General features: G+C 31.0%; 1 protein-coding gene across 4 annotated transcripts in view; it reads left to right on the forward strand.

Moving 5' to 3' along the window:
* The first annotated feature begins 1,522 nt into the window (after positions 1–1,522).
* The window catches only part of LOC124360137 (hrp65 protein-like), a 75,136-nt gene continuing 54,975 nt past the window's right edge, over positions 1,523–21,683 (forward strand). For all 4 annotated transcript variants that reach the window (XR_006922209.1, XR_006922211.1, XR_006922210.1 and 1 more), the window contains exons 1-10: positions 1,523–1,859; positions 9,820–9,951; positions 10,582–10,800; positions 11,159–11,329; positions 11,690–11,820; positions 15,516–15,624; positions 16,013–16,199; positions 19,132–19,322; positions 20,887–20,962; positions 21,342–21,361. Coding sequence is in view for 1 of the 4 variants with exons in the window: in XM_046813490.1 (XP_046669446.1) it covers positions 1,677–1,859; positions 9,820–9,951; positions 10,582–10,800; positions 11,159–11,329; positions 11,690–11,820; positions 15,516–15,624; positions 16,013–16,199; positions 19,132–19,322; positions 20,887–20,962; positions 21,342–21,361 (1,419 nt within the window). In the remaining 3 variants the exon portion in view is untranslated. The remainder of the gene's footprint in view (positions 1,860–9,819; positions 9,952–10,581; positions 10,801–11,158; positions 11,330–11,689; positions 11,821–15,515; positions 15,625–16,012; positions 16,200–19,131; positions 19,323–20,886; positions 20,963–21,341; positions 21,362–21,683) is intronic.

The raw sequence follows: 21,683 nt of genomic DNA on the forward strand, positions 1-21,683 counted from the left end.
CTTTTGGTGTATATTCTTGTAATTGTTTATTTAAAATAATTGGAATAAAATAAGTGCATGGTGACTCTTTAAACTCTTTTTTTTCAGTTCAATCAAAATTGGAGTTCCATTTTCACTGTAAAACAAGATTTATATTTATGATTTTTGGTTTCCGGTGTTAATGTCTGTCGTTGTCATCGAAAAACAATATACTCACCTGTTGTATTGCCTTTCCTCTTCTTTAAGCCGGAAACTAACGGATCTTACCTCGTAACAAAATCATAACCTCCTTAGCATATGGAGGATTATCATAATCCTTTCCTTTAAAAAACCCCATCTTTGTGTATAAAACTTGATTTCTTCTACATAAAACAATATTAAGCCCACTATTCTTGTATTCGTATTGAGTGAGGAGTACTTTTTTATAAAATCCAATAATGCTTACCAATGTTTCAAAATAAAGAGTTGCGGCCAATTTTCAAGTACTATTGTTATGTGAGAACTAACTCCATATGAACTCTGAATCACTACAGTTAAATAGTTTATTGCAAACTACGCTCTTCTTTTTCTATGGGGCGACCTATTGCCATGCACTTAAGCCTGGAGGACCATTTGCGTACCCCGGAAGCACACCATGAAGCCTAGCACCTTCTTTTCTAAACTACTATTTGTTTTTTTAAAAAGATCAGGGACAAACCGAGATTATCGAAACACGTGTTCCCAACACGTTTGTTAAACCTAAGGTTGTTATATCACTCTTGTACAAACCTTTTTATAGAGTTAAATAGCCTTACCTAGACATATGTTAATGTTACTGTTCCTTCTTTGAGCTATATATTGGCCTGTATAGAAACTAGTCAATGGTTCTCCTCCGTAGATTAATGACTTTGTCTCGGCTCTCTAACTGAAAGATCATGGTTTCTAATCCTGTGGAGGTACAATGTTGTACAAATATGAATTCAGTGTACTTTGAAATCTGCATAAGTGAACCCTGAGGCTTAAAAGAAAGTTAAAAATATATGTAATACGTCTAGGGTACGTCAAATTGTGTCAAAAACTTGATTAAAAATAAATCGACCTGTAAACGTAAGGACTTTCTCAGTTTACAAGTTATGATGTACTAGATATTCTATGTAAATACAAAAATATTTTATCATAAAAACAATTAATTTTTTGGAACAGTTATTTTTTTATTTAAATAATTAATTATAATCAATTTTATCATATATTGCAATTTTGAAAAGTACGAAAATCAATGTAGTACATTGTTTTATAACGTAGATTTTAAGCCAATTATAAAAAATTAGAAACAATAACAATATTCTTATAACTATTTCAAACAACATTGGAAAATTAACTATTCTTTACTTGATTAGCAAATAGGAATACTTAATGCTCATTATATTATTTCAAATAAAACAGTTTTTAATTTTTAGCTGTTGGCTAATCTTGGTTCTGTTATATTTCGGAGTGATGTGAACCCCGTTGTTCCTCTATTATGTTGGTATACCGATAGAACTTCCGGTGCTCAAGGCTTATGTCACTTTACTAACTGCTCTGAAACGGTTCTTCGCATTTCTTGTTCTCTTGCGTCCTTGTCGTCAGCCATATTGGACGCCGTGTGATTAGTGTTAGGAACGTTGGAAGTATTTTGAGTATTACAAGTAACTTTACACGTTTAAGCATTTTTTGAAATCATGTCAGGTGCTCCCGTGAAGACAGAACCCAAATCTGAACCTAGAGAAACAAACGGACCAGAAAATCATCAAAATCAACACAATGCAGGTGGGCGAGGTGGCGGTCGTGGTGGATTTCGGGGCGGTAGAGGAGGACGTCCTAGCCGTTTTCAGGGATCTCCAGCTAATCGAGGGAGACATGAGGTATTTACTTGTCTTAATTTTTTATGTTAAGTTACATATAAGGCTTACTCAATTAAAAAAAAAACTATGCTTTGCTCTGAAATACATAGGCTAGCATACTTCAGGCTATATATGTCTAGGAAGCATTAAAATACATTGCATAGCTCAAGATGGGCCTAGGAAAATATGTAAGGTTTTCTCATAAAATTCAATTTTCTGCTGTAAATTAGGCTTACTTAGTAACCTGCTGACTGTCCTTAGTTTTTTCCTTAAACACAAGCCTTTTTTGCTGCTTTCTTTCTAAAATCTGTATAAAATAGTTTATTACTACAAACCTTACTGTATTTGGTATCATTTTGTTCGGGTAGGGTATGATAAGCGGACCCGGTTTTTTATATCGAAGAATATAATCATCGATACCTAATCTTTGCATCTCGAATCATAGCCTATCAATCGATATATATAAAAGCACCTGGTATTTACTAAAAGAGCAAGCATTGCGCAGCGGGCAGGCATCGTTGACAGGATTAACTTATTAGTCAGCATCAAAAGGTGTGCCATTACTACTACTGAACTAGGAGGTTAAGAATAGACGCGCGGAGGAACAACAGTAGTTCAAAATGGCGTCCCTTCTTTATTTGAGAAGGCGCGGAGTAATACCAAACTGTCAAATATGGATAGTGTTGCCAGAGGTACGATAAATATCGTAAAGGTACGATAATTTCATTGATTTTATGCGCCGGTAAGATACACGATGGGTAGTTATTATCGTACCATAAAGATTTTTGACAAATGTATACAAGTAACAAACCAAAATTTAATTATAACATAATTTATTATATGAACATAACATACTTTTTCATTAAATGTGTTTGGTACGATTATTTTATATGAAAGTACGATAATGTCTCGTTGTTGGTATAATAATCGGTTTTTAAAATCTGGCTATACTGAGTTTGAGCAGACGCGAAGTTATAGGAAACTGTCAAAAACGGAGTTTTCAGAGGATTTAAAAAAATTGTAGCTCCTTTGATTTTCGTTGCTGACGAATTTTTTCTTCAATATTGTTTTCAGGAAAAATTGTAGTTTTCAGGGAAAAAAAATGAATATACCTTTCCATGGTCACGTTAATGTAAATTGATAAGTACAGTACCTATAGGCTAGTCCTCAATAACAATCATTTTATGTTTTTAATTAAAATATGAATTTAATATTTACAGTGATCAAACAAATTATTATAACCAAAATTAGGAAAACTGAAGATGACCATATTTACTCCTCTCACAGTTACAGTTGTTTCTTTCCCACAAATTTCACATATTGGGTTTTTCCGTAAGAGTCCAACATTTTAAAGCCACGAAAAAGCAATGTCTTGTAGATTTCTAAAATTGGCTGCCATTTTTACAATCAGAATTAGGCTACTTATGTAAGATTTCATATTGTGTAGGTCTATTATTTTAGTGTTTACAGCTGTTGATATATACATTATTTAAGTTAATAGTTCAAAATAATTAATCGTTATTGATTGATTATATCGATGGTTATGATTAAGTAATATCGTTTGCCAATTTCGATATAAAAAACTGGGTCCACTTATCGTACCCTACCCTTTGCATGTAAATAAGAGTGAGGGTTTTGCCTGAAAATTATTGTTAGTATAGGCTCTATATCCTATGGGGAGACTTTAATAAGCGGCCTACACTTGTTATTCAATTACTATTATCGAACAGTTTGATAGCCTATATTATCCAACTTCGATGTACGTAAAAATCGCACACAAGAGTTATAATCAATTACTGTAACAATAAGAATCTCGTAATTACAATTTGAAGTGCATAAATTTTACAATAACATTACAAAAACAACTGTGGTCTAGAATTAGATATCAAAGAAAAATTGCAATATTTATAACTTGGCCAGCTTGATAATTTTGTAAAATGGAGGAAATAAATCTCCCCATGTGTTACTAGGAGCCAAACCCACATGTTAAAGCTACATAAACAAATCTTGTCACTTGTGAGAAATATCTTGCATATTTTCCTCATGTTCATCGCCATTTTCAAAGTTTCAAAATATTAGTGACTTGTTTATTTTTACAATTCAGATTACTAAAACTAATAAGTTAAAATCATATGCTAAATAAATAAATTGTAATATCGAATTATCCTTTGAATAAAACCAATCGAACCATTGGATAATAGCAATTAAATAACGACTGTAAGCCGCTCATTAAAGTCTATAACTACATATTTATATTTCAAATTCTAAGATAGCCTAAATGTCTTAAATTTAGTCTAGTTTGAGAAAAAGTATAGTTTTGTGATTTTTTAGATAAATATACTTATTTATCTACTTAAGTTAATTTTAGCGCAAAAACAAAGTAGTGTATCAAGCATGGGTTTCATGGTCAAAAACACATAAATTTGTAAAAGTATTTATTAATTGTTACAAACTGTAAATCTAACTATTAGGTATAATTTTATTTACAATAAATATCTGCAGTGTAGTAGGCTAAGCGGTCACCAACACAATCCGATGATGATTATCAAATGATATGGAATCATTGATATTCTTGACCATCTAAAGAATTGAAAGCAAAATATCGAACTAAGTAACTTAATAGACATTTCAAAAAATGTGGTTCGGCTAGCTTTCAATCTTAGAAATTAATGTCTACATATTAATATAATTTACAAATTAAAATATAATATATAATTAATATAGCTACAACAAAACAACATTTATTTATTTTCAAGGATTAATGTGTGTGCTTGTGAAACAAAGAATATGTCACTGTTATTCTTGCTGCCATTAATCAATAACTAAATACATTATTTTAATTTTGAGTTTATTTCCAAACACGTTTTACTTTACATAAATTTTTGAATTATGATGTCTAATTGATTTAAGTCTTACTTAGGTTTAAAAAATCTTTAATAGAAAAATGATCAGTTGAGAGTGCCATGGCTTAAATAACTTTAATAAGTCAACTCTACACAAATAAGTTTTAAAATCCTCACTCAAAATTAAGCTAGGACTATGCATATACATACAGGGTGTTCACAAAAGGGTGTCACAAACTTTTGTAGCTGATAGTACTCTTCATTTCAAACAAAAAATGTCATATAAACACGTGACGAGAAAAATCTCCTTTAGGCACCAATTTGTATGCTTTATTAACCCTTTGAGTGCCGTGGCATTTTGCTATATGGTATGCATAAAATGCCTAGCAAAAATGCCTGATTTTGCAAGGGTCTGGTTATTTATTATTTTATCAAATTATTTTTTTGTATAATGTCCTGGTTTTTGTTTGTTTTAGATATATATAGATGTTAAGTCAGCAGCTTAAAACATACCGACTATTACATATATATATATAAAACTGGAAGTTTTCGGATTTTTTCGGACTGATGATGAAAACTTCCAGTACCACGTAGCTCCTGAACCATTAGAGATATAGAAAAAATTTAAAAAGCAAAAATGTCTTATTTTGTAGAGTAGAATCTAAAAACAACATAAAATACAGGGTGTTCCATAAAAGATTTTAAAGTTAGCCGCCATATTGGAAAAATTATGAAAACTTCCAGTCCACGTAGCTCCTGAACCATTAGAGATATTGAAAAACTCTCAAAAGCAAAAATGTCTTATTTTGTAGAGTAGAATCTAAAAACAACATAAAATACAGGGTGTTCCATAAAAGATTTTAAAGTTGGCTGCCATATTGGAAAATGGCGGCCATCTTCAAAAAATTTGAAAGTGTATCCCTGAGTGAAACTTTAAACTGAGCAAGTTCCAAATTTAAAGTGTGGTGCTAAGTTGTGTAATTAAAAAGTTAGCTATTGGATCACTTTAAAAAACTCACCCGGTGTGTATATATATATATATATATATATATATATATATATATATTTTCTTTATAAATATAATACATTGATTACTTATTTAACGTTTTTATACCAATAAAAAAAAAAACATTAACTAAACCTTTATGAGCAAAAACATTTTGTTTTTTATTTTGACACAACTTAGTGTTATTGAAATATTTTATTTTTTCACTTTCAGTTATTCTATCATATACTCTATTTAATTTTTTACAAAAAAAATATAAACACTTTTTTATACTTAAGTTTGGAAAATAAATATGAAAATATGAACCGATACAAAACTAGAAATTTTCTAACCTAACCTAACACTCTGTATTGTCTACTCTGCTAATGCTTAAATCTAATGCCTGCAATAATAGGTCTTCATTGTCAGCAATGTTTTTACGACTCATTGCTTATAAGTATCACTGAATAAACACAAAAAACATAAAACTATTCAAATGTATTGTAAAGTACTAGCTGCTTACGATCACTGTAATTACGGTCAAGTCATTATTCTACTTACACACAGACTAGAACAACATACACAAATGAAATAATATGAAGATACTAACACTACAACCCACCCATTTACACTTTAAAACTTTCAATATTTACAATCATTTGTGAAATGAACACCAGCGCAAACAAAACATGTGACGGCTTGTCCATGTAGCTATCAATTCTAAACTTTACAACCGTCGTAAAAATCAGAATCTAAGCAGAATACTGCTGAGGTAGTCCTGAACTTTTGGTACTTTCTGGACAGTATTTGTTAAACTTTTAACTGCTGTAGACGTGTATACTTGCAATTAGAGCCCTTGCTATCTACTGTCTAGTATTCTCGCACTAGTATCAACACTGACACATGAGTTATCTTGCTGCATTAGTCTGCTGTCTGATGTGTTCTAATTGGTCGGGAGTATGAGCTTATGTATGACTCTTACGGTGTGGGAGGGTGGTTGGAATGCTTGGGGAGGAGGTGTTGGTTGGAGGGGAAAAACTTGAGAGGGAGGAGCAGAAATTGCACTTGTCATTAGAACTGTAATTTTCGCCCCATTTGCGAAATATAACCTCCATATATTTACATATTTGTTCAATACATTTTTATTTATTTATTTTTTGTTGTGTGGAAATGAATCACAATATTGATAATGAGAATAAACTTGACCGTTTATTGGGCATACAAAGTTCTGAGTTGGGATTTATGATCTTTCAGAAAACGATGTAGATATCTATGATGATTTATTGATTTATTTACTTTACATTTCCCAAGTTTTATCCTGCCGACCGAAACAAAAGTAAACCCAACGAGGTGTCTCGTCTCCTACACAACCACAGAGAGAAAACTAAACATGAATCCTGCTATATGTGTGTGTTTTGCGAAGTCGCTTTTATGTTGTTCCATGTTTTTCAGAATACCATAAAATAAATACTTCTATGATTGTCTTCTAAAATCTGGAATATACAGTCTTATTTATATCCTGATAAAAATAGGCCAATACACTTTCAATTATTTTTGTAGGGTTCAATGAAAATAATTAACTGAAGTAAAAAAAAAGTTATATATCATATGTAGTTATCAAAGATAAATTAAACCTCGTCGCCATGCCGCGTGCAGGCTCAAATAAAAAACTCAATACCACTGGCACGGCTAGTTGCACAATGTACTATGGTCAAAGGGTTAATAGTTGTTTATTCAATGTAAGATCTGAAATGTTACTATGGAAAATCATATCTATGATTTTTATGCGAATTAAAAAAGAAAACACCTGAGAGTCTTTTACTAACAGGCCAGGTGTGGACTAATAAATACTATTTCAATGGATAAAAAATGCAGGTTAACCCTTTGAGTGCCACTGGTATTTTTCGAAGGCATTTTTATGCATAAAGTGCCACGCTGTTTTTCGCATATTTGTAAGCTTTTGGGAAAAAAGCGGTTGTAAAAATAACTACCAAACAGATTTCTATCATTTTGTTGTTGTTTTTTTTCTTATTAAATGCAGAATGTGATACATATCGTTACAAATAAAATTTGATTTATAAAAATATAAAAATTTCAGTATTTATAAAAAAAGTTTTTTACTTTTGTATATAAAAAGTTAAGTTTCGACCTAATTTGTGTGTATACGGTATTTTTAAGATTTTTTTTCTTTATACCATGATAAAGGCCATATGATTCTAAATAAAACCCATGTGTAATATCTTTATTCTAGAATTTTAAAAAAACATGGCATTATATGTATTAACAAAATGCTGCCCGGATTGGGTACCGACATTTTATAAACTGTACTTTCATTTGTCAGAGTTTAGAAATTACTTAGTAATGATGTAGTTTTCCCAATAAATCTAATAAAACATTAATATAACACACAAATAAATATGATTAGTAAATTTAGAAACAAATACTTGCTAACATATTTACATAAAACTTTACATTTACTAAAACAATAACCCTAATAATATTTACACTGAAAATTCACGTTTTTTCACTTGAACACAACTCAAATCATACATTACTTTTGTAAAGAAATACAGTAAAATACTGCATAAGTTAATATTTTATTTTGTATTTACTCAAATGCTTGGTTATCGGCACATAAACAACAAGAAATGCTGTTACGCAACACGGTAGGCCTACTCGTCCGCTACGTCGCGTGACTGGAAGACAGAATCATCTTACAGGTACTTATCACAGCCCACTATTTTTGGACGAGTTTTCCTTATCAGAGATCAAAATAAACTTCGTTATACGTTCTTTCTTCCATAATGAATCTTAACCTTAGCACGCCGTAGACGGAATAATCTCCAATGTTGTTAGGTCTTATAGACACACGAAATATCCTGACGATCGAATAATGAAACGTTGTTCTTATAGTTTTTTGAAATTTAATTGATATATAAGCTACAATATTAAGTAATGTACTGGCTTGACCAAATAATCCAAAGCTGGCCGCAGTAGGTTAACAATAAAGTTGCCGGGCAGCTGTTTCTCTCCCGTCTGTACGCCGATGTCGATACTATCCGCCATTACTACGTCAGTGGAGCACGCATTGTGCCTTGCGAAATGTTCTTGCGTTGTCATTCCTTATACAAAAGTTGTAAAAAGTTATTGTCTACCAATGTTTTAGGTGTTAAATCAAGTTTTTATTGTTTCTTTTCTGTTGTGATATGGCTCATCACCCAAAACAACGATTTTGTTGCTTAAGTTTCACAGCTTATTATGAAATCAACTAATCAAGAAGCATATTACACTTATTTGTTTTCTTATCCTTTGTACATAGTTTTAATATCATATGTAGGCCTATTTGATTACTCGGTATGAATTTGATTTTTATTGAAAATATTCCATTATTATGAAAAAAATGTGATTATTTTAATGCAAGTATTACATTATTGTAAAATTTATTTCTTATGGTGTGCTATTAGTCTGAATAAAAAAAATAGCTTTGAATTTTTCTTAAATGAGCGTTAATCTAAAAAATACTAAATTTATATCGGCGTTCAAAGGGTTAAAATACTCGATGAGTCATAATCTTGTCTCCAAATAGACACGAATGACCTGACATTTTCGAATAATGAAACGTTGTTCTTATAGTTTTTGATTTAATTGATTGTCGTAATAACGTAAATTCCAAAAATAATACTGTAATTTATTTTGTGAAAAACTGTCCAAAAATAGTGGGCTTCTTGGCGTTTCACAGATAAAATAGTAGAGAAACAACATAAAACTCGTATTTAATTGATAGTTTGGATCCTATGAAATACAGCCTGCTGATTATTTGGCCAAAATATCACTTTATCGAAATACGAAACGTCGACGCTGGCACTTTATGCACTTTTCGTACCGTCAAAATTAGCGACGCTGTGGCACTCAAAGGGTTAAAAAATAGTTGTCAGTATTTGTTGCTGTCCGTAGGAACTTGTATGTTTATCTGTAATATGTTGTATCATATAAACGTTGTACTCAAATGCCAAACAATATAAAAGTGCATATAAATGTTATTGCTTTCTAAACTAATTAATTTTCAATTGTCTCTTTAGAACATATGCAGTAATTTTAGTTTGTTTTGTCTATAAATATGTATTGTTTGAGTGAATTCATTGGTATTTTACAGAATCAAGATAGGCCTGAGGGGATGGAAGAAGGGGATGGTCAGCCACCACGTGGAGGTGGCGGATTTAGAGGTAGGGGAGGCTTCAGAGGTGGCTTTAGGGGAGGTGACGACAGAGGACCTCGCTCTCTTGATGTAAGAATTTTAATATGTCTTGTAATGTGCCACACTAAAGTAATAAGTTGTTTTGTTTATAGTGGTATGAATAATTAAATACTGTCGCTTTTACACTTAATAATTATCAGAATCATTGACAGGCAACAGTCTTTAACCTCTTACTACTGCTGTTTGGCTTTCTTAAAACATTAGGCTGTTTCTAATTTCTTTTAATTTTTTAAATATACATATATATAAAAAATATATATATATATATATAAAAATATGTATATATGTGTGTGTGTGTGCGCGCGAGCGCACACACGCGTGTGTTTGTTTATTTAAATATAATGTCTTGTCTTTTTTAGAAAGAACTAAACAATACTTAAAAATATTACTAACTATAATTTCTGTAACTTATTGTTTATAATTGTTGATTAAACCAGTTTACTTTACTCTTCTGTGGTGCTTATCAGAGGCACATAATGTTTTACAATGAGTACAAGAAATTCACAGGAATGTTGAAAAATAAGGGTCATTAATAAGCTAAAAATATTGTTCAGTCATGTTTCAAAGATTCCAGATTAAAATGACATTAAAATGTTTGTGTTTGCACAGTGCATCTATAGTAGGTATACTCTCTATGAAAGCCATTGTTTAATTTTTCAGGATCGCTTGACTGACAAGTTGATGAGCATTGGTGGTCCAACAATTGACCTACCTCCCAGTTCAAATGTGGAGAAGAAGTTTGCAGGGCGAGCTAGACTCTACATTGGCAATGTCACCAATGACCTCACTGATGATGATCTGAATGGATTATTCTCAACTTATGGAGAAACTAATGAATTGTTTGTAAACAGAGAGAAGAACTTTGCTTTCATTAGGATGGTAAGATCAGTACTCTATTTTAATTAATTTTTTATCAAATTTGTTCTACATTCAAATCGGAGAAGCTATACTGTTTTGCACAAAAAATACAACAGTGTATTGAAAATGCCCAATATTTTTCAAAATTGTTCACAGATGTATTTATTAATCATAATAGTAATTCAGTTTTTAATTTTTGGAATGTGTACAAAATATAATAACTCATAATATAACAATAAATGACCTATTGGAATTATAGGACATCATGAAATATTAGATAAATTATTGTGAAACAAATTTTTACCATTTCATCAATTAACTTGTGATACAAATATTGCCCAGATAAGATGAACTAACTTTGTTTTTGTTTGTTTTATAGGACTACCGGTCAAATGCTGAAAAGGCTAAGCGAGAATTAGATGGCTCTCTGCATAAAGGAAGAGTATTGAAAGTGAGATTTGCTCCACTAGGAGCGAGTGTTAAAGTGAAAAATCTAACTCCTTGGGTCTCTAATGAATTGTTGGAAATGGCATTTTCTATCTTTGGTGAAGTAAGTAATAATAAAAAACTTGAAATTATATTTATTAACATATTATATTTTATGGTATTATAACAATTTTATTTATATGTAGTTTTGGCTAGATCAGTAATTATCAAGAAGACCTGTGATCTGTTAATCTAATAATTTGTTTTTATGATAGTGAAATAATTCATCTTTTGTTATAATAAGGGAACAGAATTTCTCTGATAAATGTACTTTTAATTTTGGATTTTTAAATCTTTAAAAAAGGGTCCTTACTGATTAAACATCTCTTAACTGTAAAATATCTAAAAAATCTACCAGACTAATAATTAACAGAATTGGATTGGGTAGTGTAAGTTTGCTTTATCCAAAACCGTAACTGTTTAGGTTGAGCGTGCTGTAGTGGTTGTGGATGAACGTGGCAACTCTAAAAGAGAGGGAGTGGTGGAGTTTGCCCGCAAGAACAGTGCTTTGGCTGCTCTACGAAAGTGCGCTGAGGGCTGCTACTTTCTTACAAGGTAATACCTCTTGAGGATAAGTATTGATTTAAAATCATACAGGTCAAGTGAGAGAGAAAGGAGGCAGTATCATAGTAACTTATGTGATTATTACAAAATAGCATATTAGCAGAAGTAATGCTGGGTTGCTTTTTGTATAGTTTTCTTTAAAAAGAGAATTTTCAATAGGACATTTGTCTATTTTTCTTCACCCACATGATTGACGTAGATATTTTCTAAATACAAGTCTCATATATTTTGTGTTTAAATACATGTTAAACAAAATTTTGGTTTTAGTATATTCTAATCGATCAATTCAGTTAGGTCTCTCTTGAAAAGGTTTGCGTTAGGTGTATGAAGTGATATGTCAGCCAAAGTGTAATGAAATAAATAGGGATGAGTCAATTCCTGTACTCAATATGTGGGTACCACAATCCGTAGTAGTAATGATAATTCTAGATGCCACGGTTCCTTTCACTTTATTCTGATATTTCAGTGTGTTTTACTATAAGATAATGAATAAAATTGCTTACTATAAACAGAAGGAATTGCTTTAAAATATGTTTTGTAAGTCACGATATTTTATTTCACTATCTTCATTTTGTAGTATTTCACTATCTTCAAAAAAGTAGTAAACAAAGCAAAAATTATAGCAAATGAAAAGTTTATAATCAATGCAAAAAATAAGTCAAAAGCCACTTGGGCCATTGTGAAAAAAGAGCATAGGAGTACAATGTAGCAGGGATGACAAAATCATTTTAAGCATTAATGGCGATGAGATAAGAAAACCCCGTGCACTTGCTGAACAGTTTAATGCCCATTTTGCTAACGTTGTTGATACGCTACATATACCAAAAACAGTACAAACACATAACATTGATGCTAGATCAGTAAACAAACTACCAGAATTAGATTTTTCTTCATTTTGTATCAGTTACTGAGGTAGAAAAGATAATTTCTTTAGTTTAAACAATAGTAAGGCATGTGGCTGGATGGCATACCCATATCTTTACTGAAACTTTCGTCCAAAATAATAAGCCCAATATTGACCAGGATAATAAACCAGTCATTCCTCTTAGGACATTTCCCAGATAAACTAAAGTTGTCTGAAATCATACCTGTATATAAAAAGAAAGACTCCCCTAAGGACATCTCAAACTATCGACCTATCTCTTTATTGAGCAACATTTCAAAAGTCTTTTGAAAAGGCAGTACATTCTAGATTAACAAAATTTGTAGAAAGAAACAAATTAATATGTGATGAGCAGTATGGTTTCAGAAAGAACAGAAATACAGAGTTAGCTATGGTTTCGTTTGTAAATAGTGTTTTCAACTTCCTTGGATCAGTCAAAGTATACCGCAGGTATATTTTGTGACTTATCAAAAGCCTTTGATTGCGTAAATCATAAATTGCTCCTCTCAAAATTATATCAAATTGGAATTAGGGGTCTAGCTTTGGATTATCTGCAATCATATCTAAATAACAGGAAACAAAGAACCATTATCAATGAGAATTCGCCATAGAGTCACATCAGATTGGGAAAATATTCTGTATGGTGTCCCTCAAGGCTCTATTTTAGGGCCTACCCTTTTTCTTATATATATTAATAATTTACCAATCGACATACCAAACAAACAATTTATTTTATTTGCAGATGATACAAATGTTCTTATTACAGAAAAAAACTTTTTCAATATGGAGGAATCTATAACAAGAACTCTTCAGTTGTTGTTAGAAAATTGGTTTTTAATTCTACTGGACTTCTGTTAAATCAAACTAAAACCAATATAATAAATTTCAGACCTAGTAACAATGGTAATAGCTTCTTAGAAAATTCTGGATTAAATCTAGTGGACTCTCACAAATTTTTAGGTATCAAAATTGACAAAAACTTAAATTGGAAATGCCATGTAAACCACCTTGTAAACAAATTGAGTTTTGTTCCGATTTTGCAATGAAGATTTTAGTAGAATCCGTATCTATAAACACATGTAAAATTGTATACTTTGCATATATTCAGTCAATTCTTAAGTATGGTATAGTAATATGGGGATCATCTCCTGATTTAAAAAAAGTTTTTCATGGCACAAAAAGCAGTGGTAAGAGCAATGATGGGAGCAAACTTCAGAGGAAAGCTGCCGTCCTATATTTAAAAAAGCAAAAATACTTACACTGCCATGTTTATACATATTGGACATTTTAAATCTGGTCCACAAACATCCAAATATTTATAGTTCATACACAAACCAGCATACCTATAACACCAGACATAAGGATCTTTTGTTGTTTCCAATTCATAAAACTACCTTATTAGAGAAAAGTCCTTTATATATGGGGTATTCGTGTGTACAATAGTTTGCCAACACCATTAAAACATCTTGAAGAAGCTCAATTTCAATAAATGTATTAAAAAAAATGTTATTGAAAAAAGCCTATTATAGTACAGATGAAGATATTAAATGACAAGACAATTATACTTTAAATAAATAAATTTATTTAAACATCCCAGCACATGCACAAGCATAATAAGTGTGTATGTTGAATACTTCTGTCTTACTTTTAGGAAATTCCACTGTTTTACTTTTAAATTTAACATTGTTTATTAAATTATGACAATGCACCTGTTTGTATTACAAATTGTAATAATGTTCAAATGTAATGTGCAATAAAGACTTTGACTTTGACTTTTGAACAATGAATTGTTAAAAGAAGCCCATATTATAGTCAAGTACCATAAGATCCTCTTATTACAACTCAAGTGGCGTAGGTGTTTTCAGTCTCAGGTCTCATTTATAGTATCAATACTTCTCTTATTACAAGAAAAAAAGTAAGATTGATCTATCATTTGTATTTTATGATGCTTCTTTAAAAGTGAACTGTTATAGTGTCCATTATAATATTGTATTTACTATTTACATAGTTCTTTGATCTAATTATAGATGTTGGTACTTTATAGAACATGTGCTTTCTAGACACATGTTTAAAATAGTAAAATTAAAATTTGATTCTAGTTACAGGTAACTCAAGAATCTGTATTCAGAAATTATAATTGATAGCACAATTTTAGTGTTGGTATAGGATATTTTAGCATTGGCATATCCTTACAAATAAGAAAAATTCCATGAAATAATAGATTAGTTAATTGTGATGTTGAATCTCGAATCTACCAAATCTTGACCAAGAACTTTAATTCCAGAATCGATCAACGGGATTTGACATTTGAACCTGTGAAGATGCACCTCATTATTAATTATCAACTGTTAAATAAGTGATACAAATTGATGCCCTTATTCTTTTGCAGATTTAAAACATATAATCTGGAAGCCCATATTATAATTTACCAAGTAAAAATAGTGGTAGAGGATATAACTTTGTTTATAAAATATAGTCATTTCTCTGGACCTCTGCAAATTCCTTGGCTATAGAGAGGTATTTTTGGATTACTTTTAATGTTATGAGAAAGTCTCCAGAGGGTTAAGAATGACAGAAATGGAATTGGTGGTGATTTTGGTTAAATCATACTTAGGTTAAAAAAACATTTATTAGAATTCGGGAATTGATTTTTTAAGATTTTGAATCTCATTTTCTGTCCATTAATTTTGAATTCACCCATCACTTAGTTAATGACTAAGACAAGGTTGAGACAATAGTCTACATACTCTTGGAGACATATTGATATCTCAAATTCATCATTTATTCTTACTCTCTGTTTCAGTTCTCTTCGTCCTGTGGTGTTGGAACCATTCGAGCCTGCCGATGATGCCGATGGCTATCCTGAAAAGAACCTCCCCAAGAAAAGCTCTGACTACTTTAAAGCAAGAGAGGTAAGTTCATCACTTATAATGATGGAATTTGAGATGTTTATAAATTTCTTGTATGTGACTAAGTGTATGGGAACTATGTATCCAAAATAGTTAAAAGAGTAAGTTTCATTTTTTATGAAAATACTCAAATTATATATTAACAACACCTTATCAATATAAAATTAAATAATTATTTTGTACATGTCAAGACACAAAGAAGTTTATTACAAAAATCCTGGATAAATAAATATTTTTGTATACTCTGCATATAGTAATAATTAAATATAAGGTGGTGTACAATAAAACTGACAAAGACAAATTTGATCCAGTTCTAGGGGTTATACATAGATAAATACAATATGAACGTGTTTAAAATATGTTACATGTCCTAATTGTTACATTGTTACAGGTAGGCCCAAGGTTAGCAGCTCCGGGTAGTTTTGAATTTGAATATGGAACAAGGTGGAAGCAACTCCACGAGCTGTACAAACAGAAAGAAGAGGCTCTGTTGAGGGAAATGAAGTTAGATGAAGAAAAGTTGGAAGCACAAATGGAGTATGCCAGATATGAACAAGAAACAGAAATCCTCAGAGAACGTGAGTATACATTTTACTGTTATCATAACATCTATAAATGTTTAAACAACGCAAAATTAATAGGAGAAAATCGAATGATTAAATTTTGTTAAAATAAAGCTAACGGACAAGACGCTATTCCATTAAAAGTATTGTGCCCAATATCAATATTAAAATCTTATAGTAATCAATAAATTGCCAAGACGGCTTCTGAAATGTAATATTAAGGATATAATAATCATATTCAATTAACATAAACTTTTAATATATGTTCACTTTTTTTATTGTATTTTAAATTCCAGTTTGTTACATTAAAACAAAAGCTCAAACTGACAAAACCATTGAGAGTAGTCAGTCTCACTCAGTATAGACTAGCAGTGAAGGTTTTAAATATTGGAAATATTTTTTAATTATATACTTAAGTTATTAAATGTGATTGAACTTATTTTAACTGTTGGCAGCTCAAAACATCATTTAAAGTTAATATGCATTACCTGTAACTCAGTGGTTAAGAAATTATTAACATTATTTTGTAGGACAACATTGCAAAGAATATTAACCCTTTGAGTTCCACCGGTATTTTCCCAAGTCATGTGTATAAAATGCTGTGCTATTTTTAGCATATTTTGTAGGCTTTTGGGGAAAAAGCTGTTGAAAAACAACCATCCAACAGATTGTAATACTTTTGGTGTTGTTTTTTTTTTACTAATTAAATGAGTAATATGAGGTATATTGTTACAAGCAAAATTTGCTTTATAAAAATTTCAGTTTATACAAAAACATCATTTTACTTTTTTTATAAAAAGTTAAGTTTGAACCTAATTTGAGTGTTTACAGTATTTTTAAGATTTGTTTTCTGTATACTATGATAAAGGCCTTACAATTCTAAATAAAAACCATCTATAATATATGATTCTACAATAAAAACAAACATAGAATTATATCTTTACTTTTATAAAGAAATACTAAAACAATGTATGAGTTACTATTTTAGTTTGTATTTACTTAAATACTTGGTTATCGCCACATAAACAACAAAAATAGCCGTTACACAACACTGTACTCTAGGGAAGTTATAGCATGACCGGTGGGATGCGCGTGAGGAGTGGAGGAGTTGAGCGCGTGGGGGCACAATCTAAAGTAGGGGAGTGAATACGGTGCTACTAACCCTACTGAGAGTTTTCGGCTCCCGGCTCAAAGTGGTGGCGGGAGCCGAATATTGTAGTGTTTGCCAACATTTCTAGACCCTTATGTTCTTACCACGGTGGTCTTTTATGATGAGCAAGTTAGTATAGGAGACCTTGAGAATATTTGAACATTTCTAGACTCTTTTGAAATTACGGCGACGGACTTTTATGATGGGGAATTCAATACAGGAAATCTTGGAAATATTGGGACCGGATGTATGTGATCTTAACAATGACTATGTTCTGCCGAAATTGTGTTCATAGCTCACCCTTCTTAATGAGTTCGCAGTAGAGATACCTGGTGGTAAGAAAGGGTTCTCATAAATTGGGAAAGGGTAAATTAGGAATTTATATTATTCTTGATCTCCAACGACGACAACAGTTCAGAATTGTAATTGTTACGCTTTGTTAGCCATTAAAATTCAATTTATCATATACTAACCGTGTAAGCTTCAGGATTTACGATAGTAGATACAATTATACACTACAACATTTTCAACTGACATAGCCTAGCTGCTAAATTAAAAATTAATATAAAACTGGTTAAACTAATTTGTCAATATACACAGTAGAATAAGAAAAAACTCAGTTTTATCTACCAACTTGTATCAAGTTAATTTAATGATGTATACTTAAAATAACAATAACGCCAACGATCCACACGCAATAGTTAACATAACAAAACCCCTTTGTCGATGAAAATTATTTATTGTTCTTCGAACTACACCCAAATCAAAATTGTCCAGATTACTTTTAGTATGTTTGCGTTTTCTTACTTTGTTGGGCATACTAAAAGAATTGCCAATTGGACTTATTTTTTTTCCTCCTTCAAAATTCGTCTCAGCGTACTTTCAAAAATTCCAGTTGCCTCTACGACACGCTGTTGAACTTTCTTCAAATTTATAAGTGTGTTGGTTTCTGCTTCCCGTTTCATAAAATGGGAAGCACTTCTCTTGCTTGGCCGTGTATAACCTTTCTACCTCCAATTTTACTTTTTACATTATGATCCATCTCAAACTCTTTACTTAAAACGTAATGAGCACAACGCAATTAATTCACAAATTGTATTACAACTCGTGAATTGGCACAAGCGAATGTTTTTTGGGCGGCACGTATAGAAGACTGGAGACCGAAGTTCACAAGGCTAAATACGGCAACAGACTGAGACGCTCCACCCCCCACCACTTTAGTTCCGTCTTTGCCTACGGCGCATCTCGAATCACCGGTCATGCTATAAATTCTCTACTATACTCGTCCGCTACGTTGTGACTTGAAGACAAAATCATCGCATAAGTACTTCGGTATTATTGCAGCACACTATTTTTGGACAAGTTTTCCTTATCGGGAACCAAAATAAATTTCATTTTACCTTCTTAATACTTTCCTTCCTCCTTAAAAAATCGAAAAATACTCGATTCATACTTCCTATCACCAAATCGTCTGCAAATAGGCTTAAACTAGTGACCCTTCAAGTAGCCTAGACGCACGAATCACCTATCACTTTCTGAATAATGAAACGTTGTTCTTTTAGTTTTTGTTTTCATTGGTTGTCATAATAATTTGTAACTGTCGAAAAAAGGGTAAGAAAGTATGTTCTTTTTAATACTGTAATTTATTTTAGGTACAGGTTTCAGACTAGGCTACTTGTTTGTCAGTCAATTTGTAGTTTAGAATCATTCACATCTTGTAACAATAATGAAACATACTTTCAATTAATTCAACTGAAACTTGTTTTTAATGTGATTGATATTGATGAATTGATGCAGAACTACGTCAACGGGAGCTTGACAGGGAACGGCAGAAGAGGGAGTGGGAACTGAAGGAGAGGCAGGCCGAGGAGCAACGAAGAGCTGATGAAGAGATGATGCGGCGGCAGCAGGATGACATGTCTCTGCGAATGATGCATCAAGAAGATGAGTTGCGCAGGCGCCAACAAGAGAACAATTTGTTTATGCAGGTAACTAACATCATAATTCATTGTTTACAAGCTTTTAAACTAGATATAATAGTTTTATAACTTATTTTCTAATTATGTATTGATATTCAAATTAATTATATTTTTGTACGGATCAGGACTGATTGTTTTCATAATGAGATAACATTACAACTTAACTCTTTAAGCTCCATTGTCTGATAATCGTACAGTGGTCTAGTTAAAATGCCCAATGTCTGTTAAAGCAGACGTCTTCATATTTTAATGTAACTATCTAATAAGATTTCCAAATACCACTTGGTTGTTTAGTATAGCTAGTAATGGATGAACAAACCAGCTACATTCAAAACAAATGACTACGATTTGCATTGTATTTCATTATCTGTGTGAGCATGAGATAACATCAGTATGACTCATTGTTGACTGTTGAGTTTGCGTGGTGGAAATCTGTTTTTAATCTTGTTAGTTATTTTTTTATTACTCATAATGAGTAAATGTCCTAGAGAAAAATCTTCAGTAGGCCTAAGTGAAAATACAAATGGAAAATTCCAAGAATGCATCTCAGTTCACACTTGAGGCTGTATACAAATGATATAAAATGTAAATATTATATTACTTCACTATCGTTTTTGCGTTTTCGAGGTTGGAGGAAAATAAAAATGTCTTTAATTTTATATTTTTGTTTTTATAAATTCAAAAAAGTGAACTATAGTGTTGTGATATATAGGAAGTGTAAAAAGTGCTTACAAATAAATACAATTAATTGGCTATAACTCCTGTATTCATTAAAGTAAGTTCTTCAAATTTTAAGAGTGCAGTAAGAAGTATATGCTCAAATAAATGTATAAATATTTTACTACCTCTAATTTTCTACCCTCTATAAAATGCCTTTAACATAAATATTTCAAAATAAGTTTCTATATGTAAATACACATTTAAAAAAATTGTACTTTTGTCTTGTATTTCAAATACCAAAATTACACCAATTTATCTGCATAAAAAAGAACTCAAAATTATAATATGTTATCAAAGTATACTTATTCGTTTTTAACTCAGCAGTACACTGTGAAACATTTTTATTTTGGGCAAGTCTGTAAAAATTGGATTGTGGTTAAAAGTTTATAATAATTGTATTATTATTCAGAATAATGAGTGCCTTTGCAAATTTCTTGTACTACATAACTACACCAAATACATATTTAAATAAAAAGTATCCAACCATATAAAAATATAGCAATTAACCTGTAAAATGTTAAACATGAAGGGTAGAATAGTATGAAATGCTCTTTCTGAATAACATCTGACTTAATAGGTATATATATATATATATATATATATATATATATATATATATATATATATACACACCTGGTTAGTATCCAGTGAGTGTTAGATGTTAGTATAACAATCTATTGTTATACTAACATAAGATTGTTAGTATAACAATCTTTTATAAAATAAGATTGATTATTATAATAGGTGGGATCAAGCTCTAAAATAGAAAATCAAGGACTTTTCTGCTACAATTATTTTATGTGAGACATACTTATAGTTGTTAATATTTAATCAATATATTTGTTTTGTCTAGGAACAAAGGGCTCCAGCTTCTGGCTATGAGACCACTCCTGCTGTTACAGACCAGCGAGAGTATGACGCAATAGCAGGTTAGTGTTAATAACATCATAACGTTTTCATTGATAATATCCTCTTATAGGCCAATGTCCTATGGGGATGAGCAGAATAAAGTGTAAAAGCACAATTACAATATTTTGTTTTTCAACATTTAAAAATATGTCTACTATAATGCATTTTTTTCTTCTCAGATGAGGTATTAATGCAATTTGTATACATAATAAATCATAAGAAGGGTAAATATTAATTTATACATTATTTGAATTTAAATTTGTTGTGAAATGAACAACTGATTTTTGATTGTTTGATTCAAAAATGAAGCTTTATGAGAGTAACATTGCCATTGGTTTATAAATAAATTATTTGTCAAAGAAGAATGGGAAACTTATATGCACCTTTTATTTTTTTCAGGAGCTGCAGCTATTCCAACGGTAATGTACCATTTTAATTTTTACCAAATTGTTTATATATTGGAACTTATTTGTGTTTATGAATTTTTTTCGTTTGATAATAATTTTATCCCTATGACTAAAAATATTCTACAATTTATATATTATTATGGAGTGTTGTTTTTTTAACATCATTCTTATTGACTTTTAATAAACTATTAATTGTTCATTAATAACAAATCAAAACTAATCAAAATTGGTTATACACCATACCAAGTCCTCAAAATAATAAGAAATGTCATGTCCAGTTGAGATTTTGTTTGACAGTTATTTTGTTACGCTGCGTGTTCTCTACGACCACCAT

Source organism: Homalodisca vitripennis, chromosome 4, assembly GCF_021130785.1.
Source record: "Homalodisca vitripennis isolate AUS2020 chromosome 4, UT_GWSS_2.1, whole genome shotgun sequence".
In the NCBI taxonomy this organism is placed as follows: domain Eukaryota; kingdom Metazoa; phylum Arthropoda; class Insecta; order Hemiptera; family Cicadellidae; genus Homalodisca; species Homalodisca vitripennis.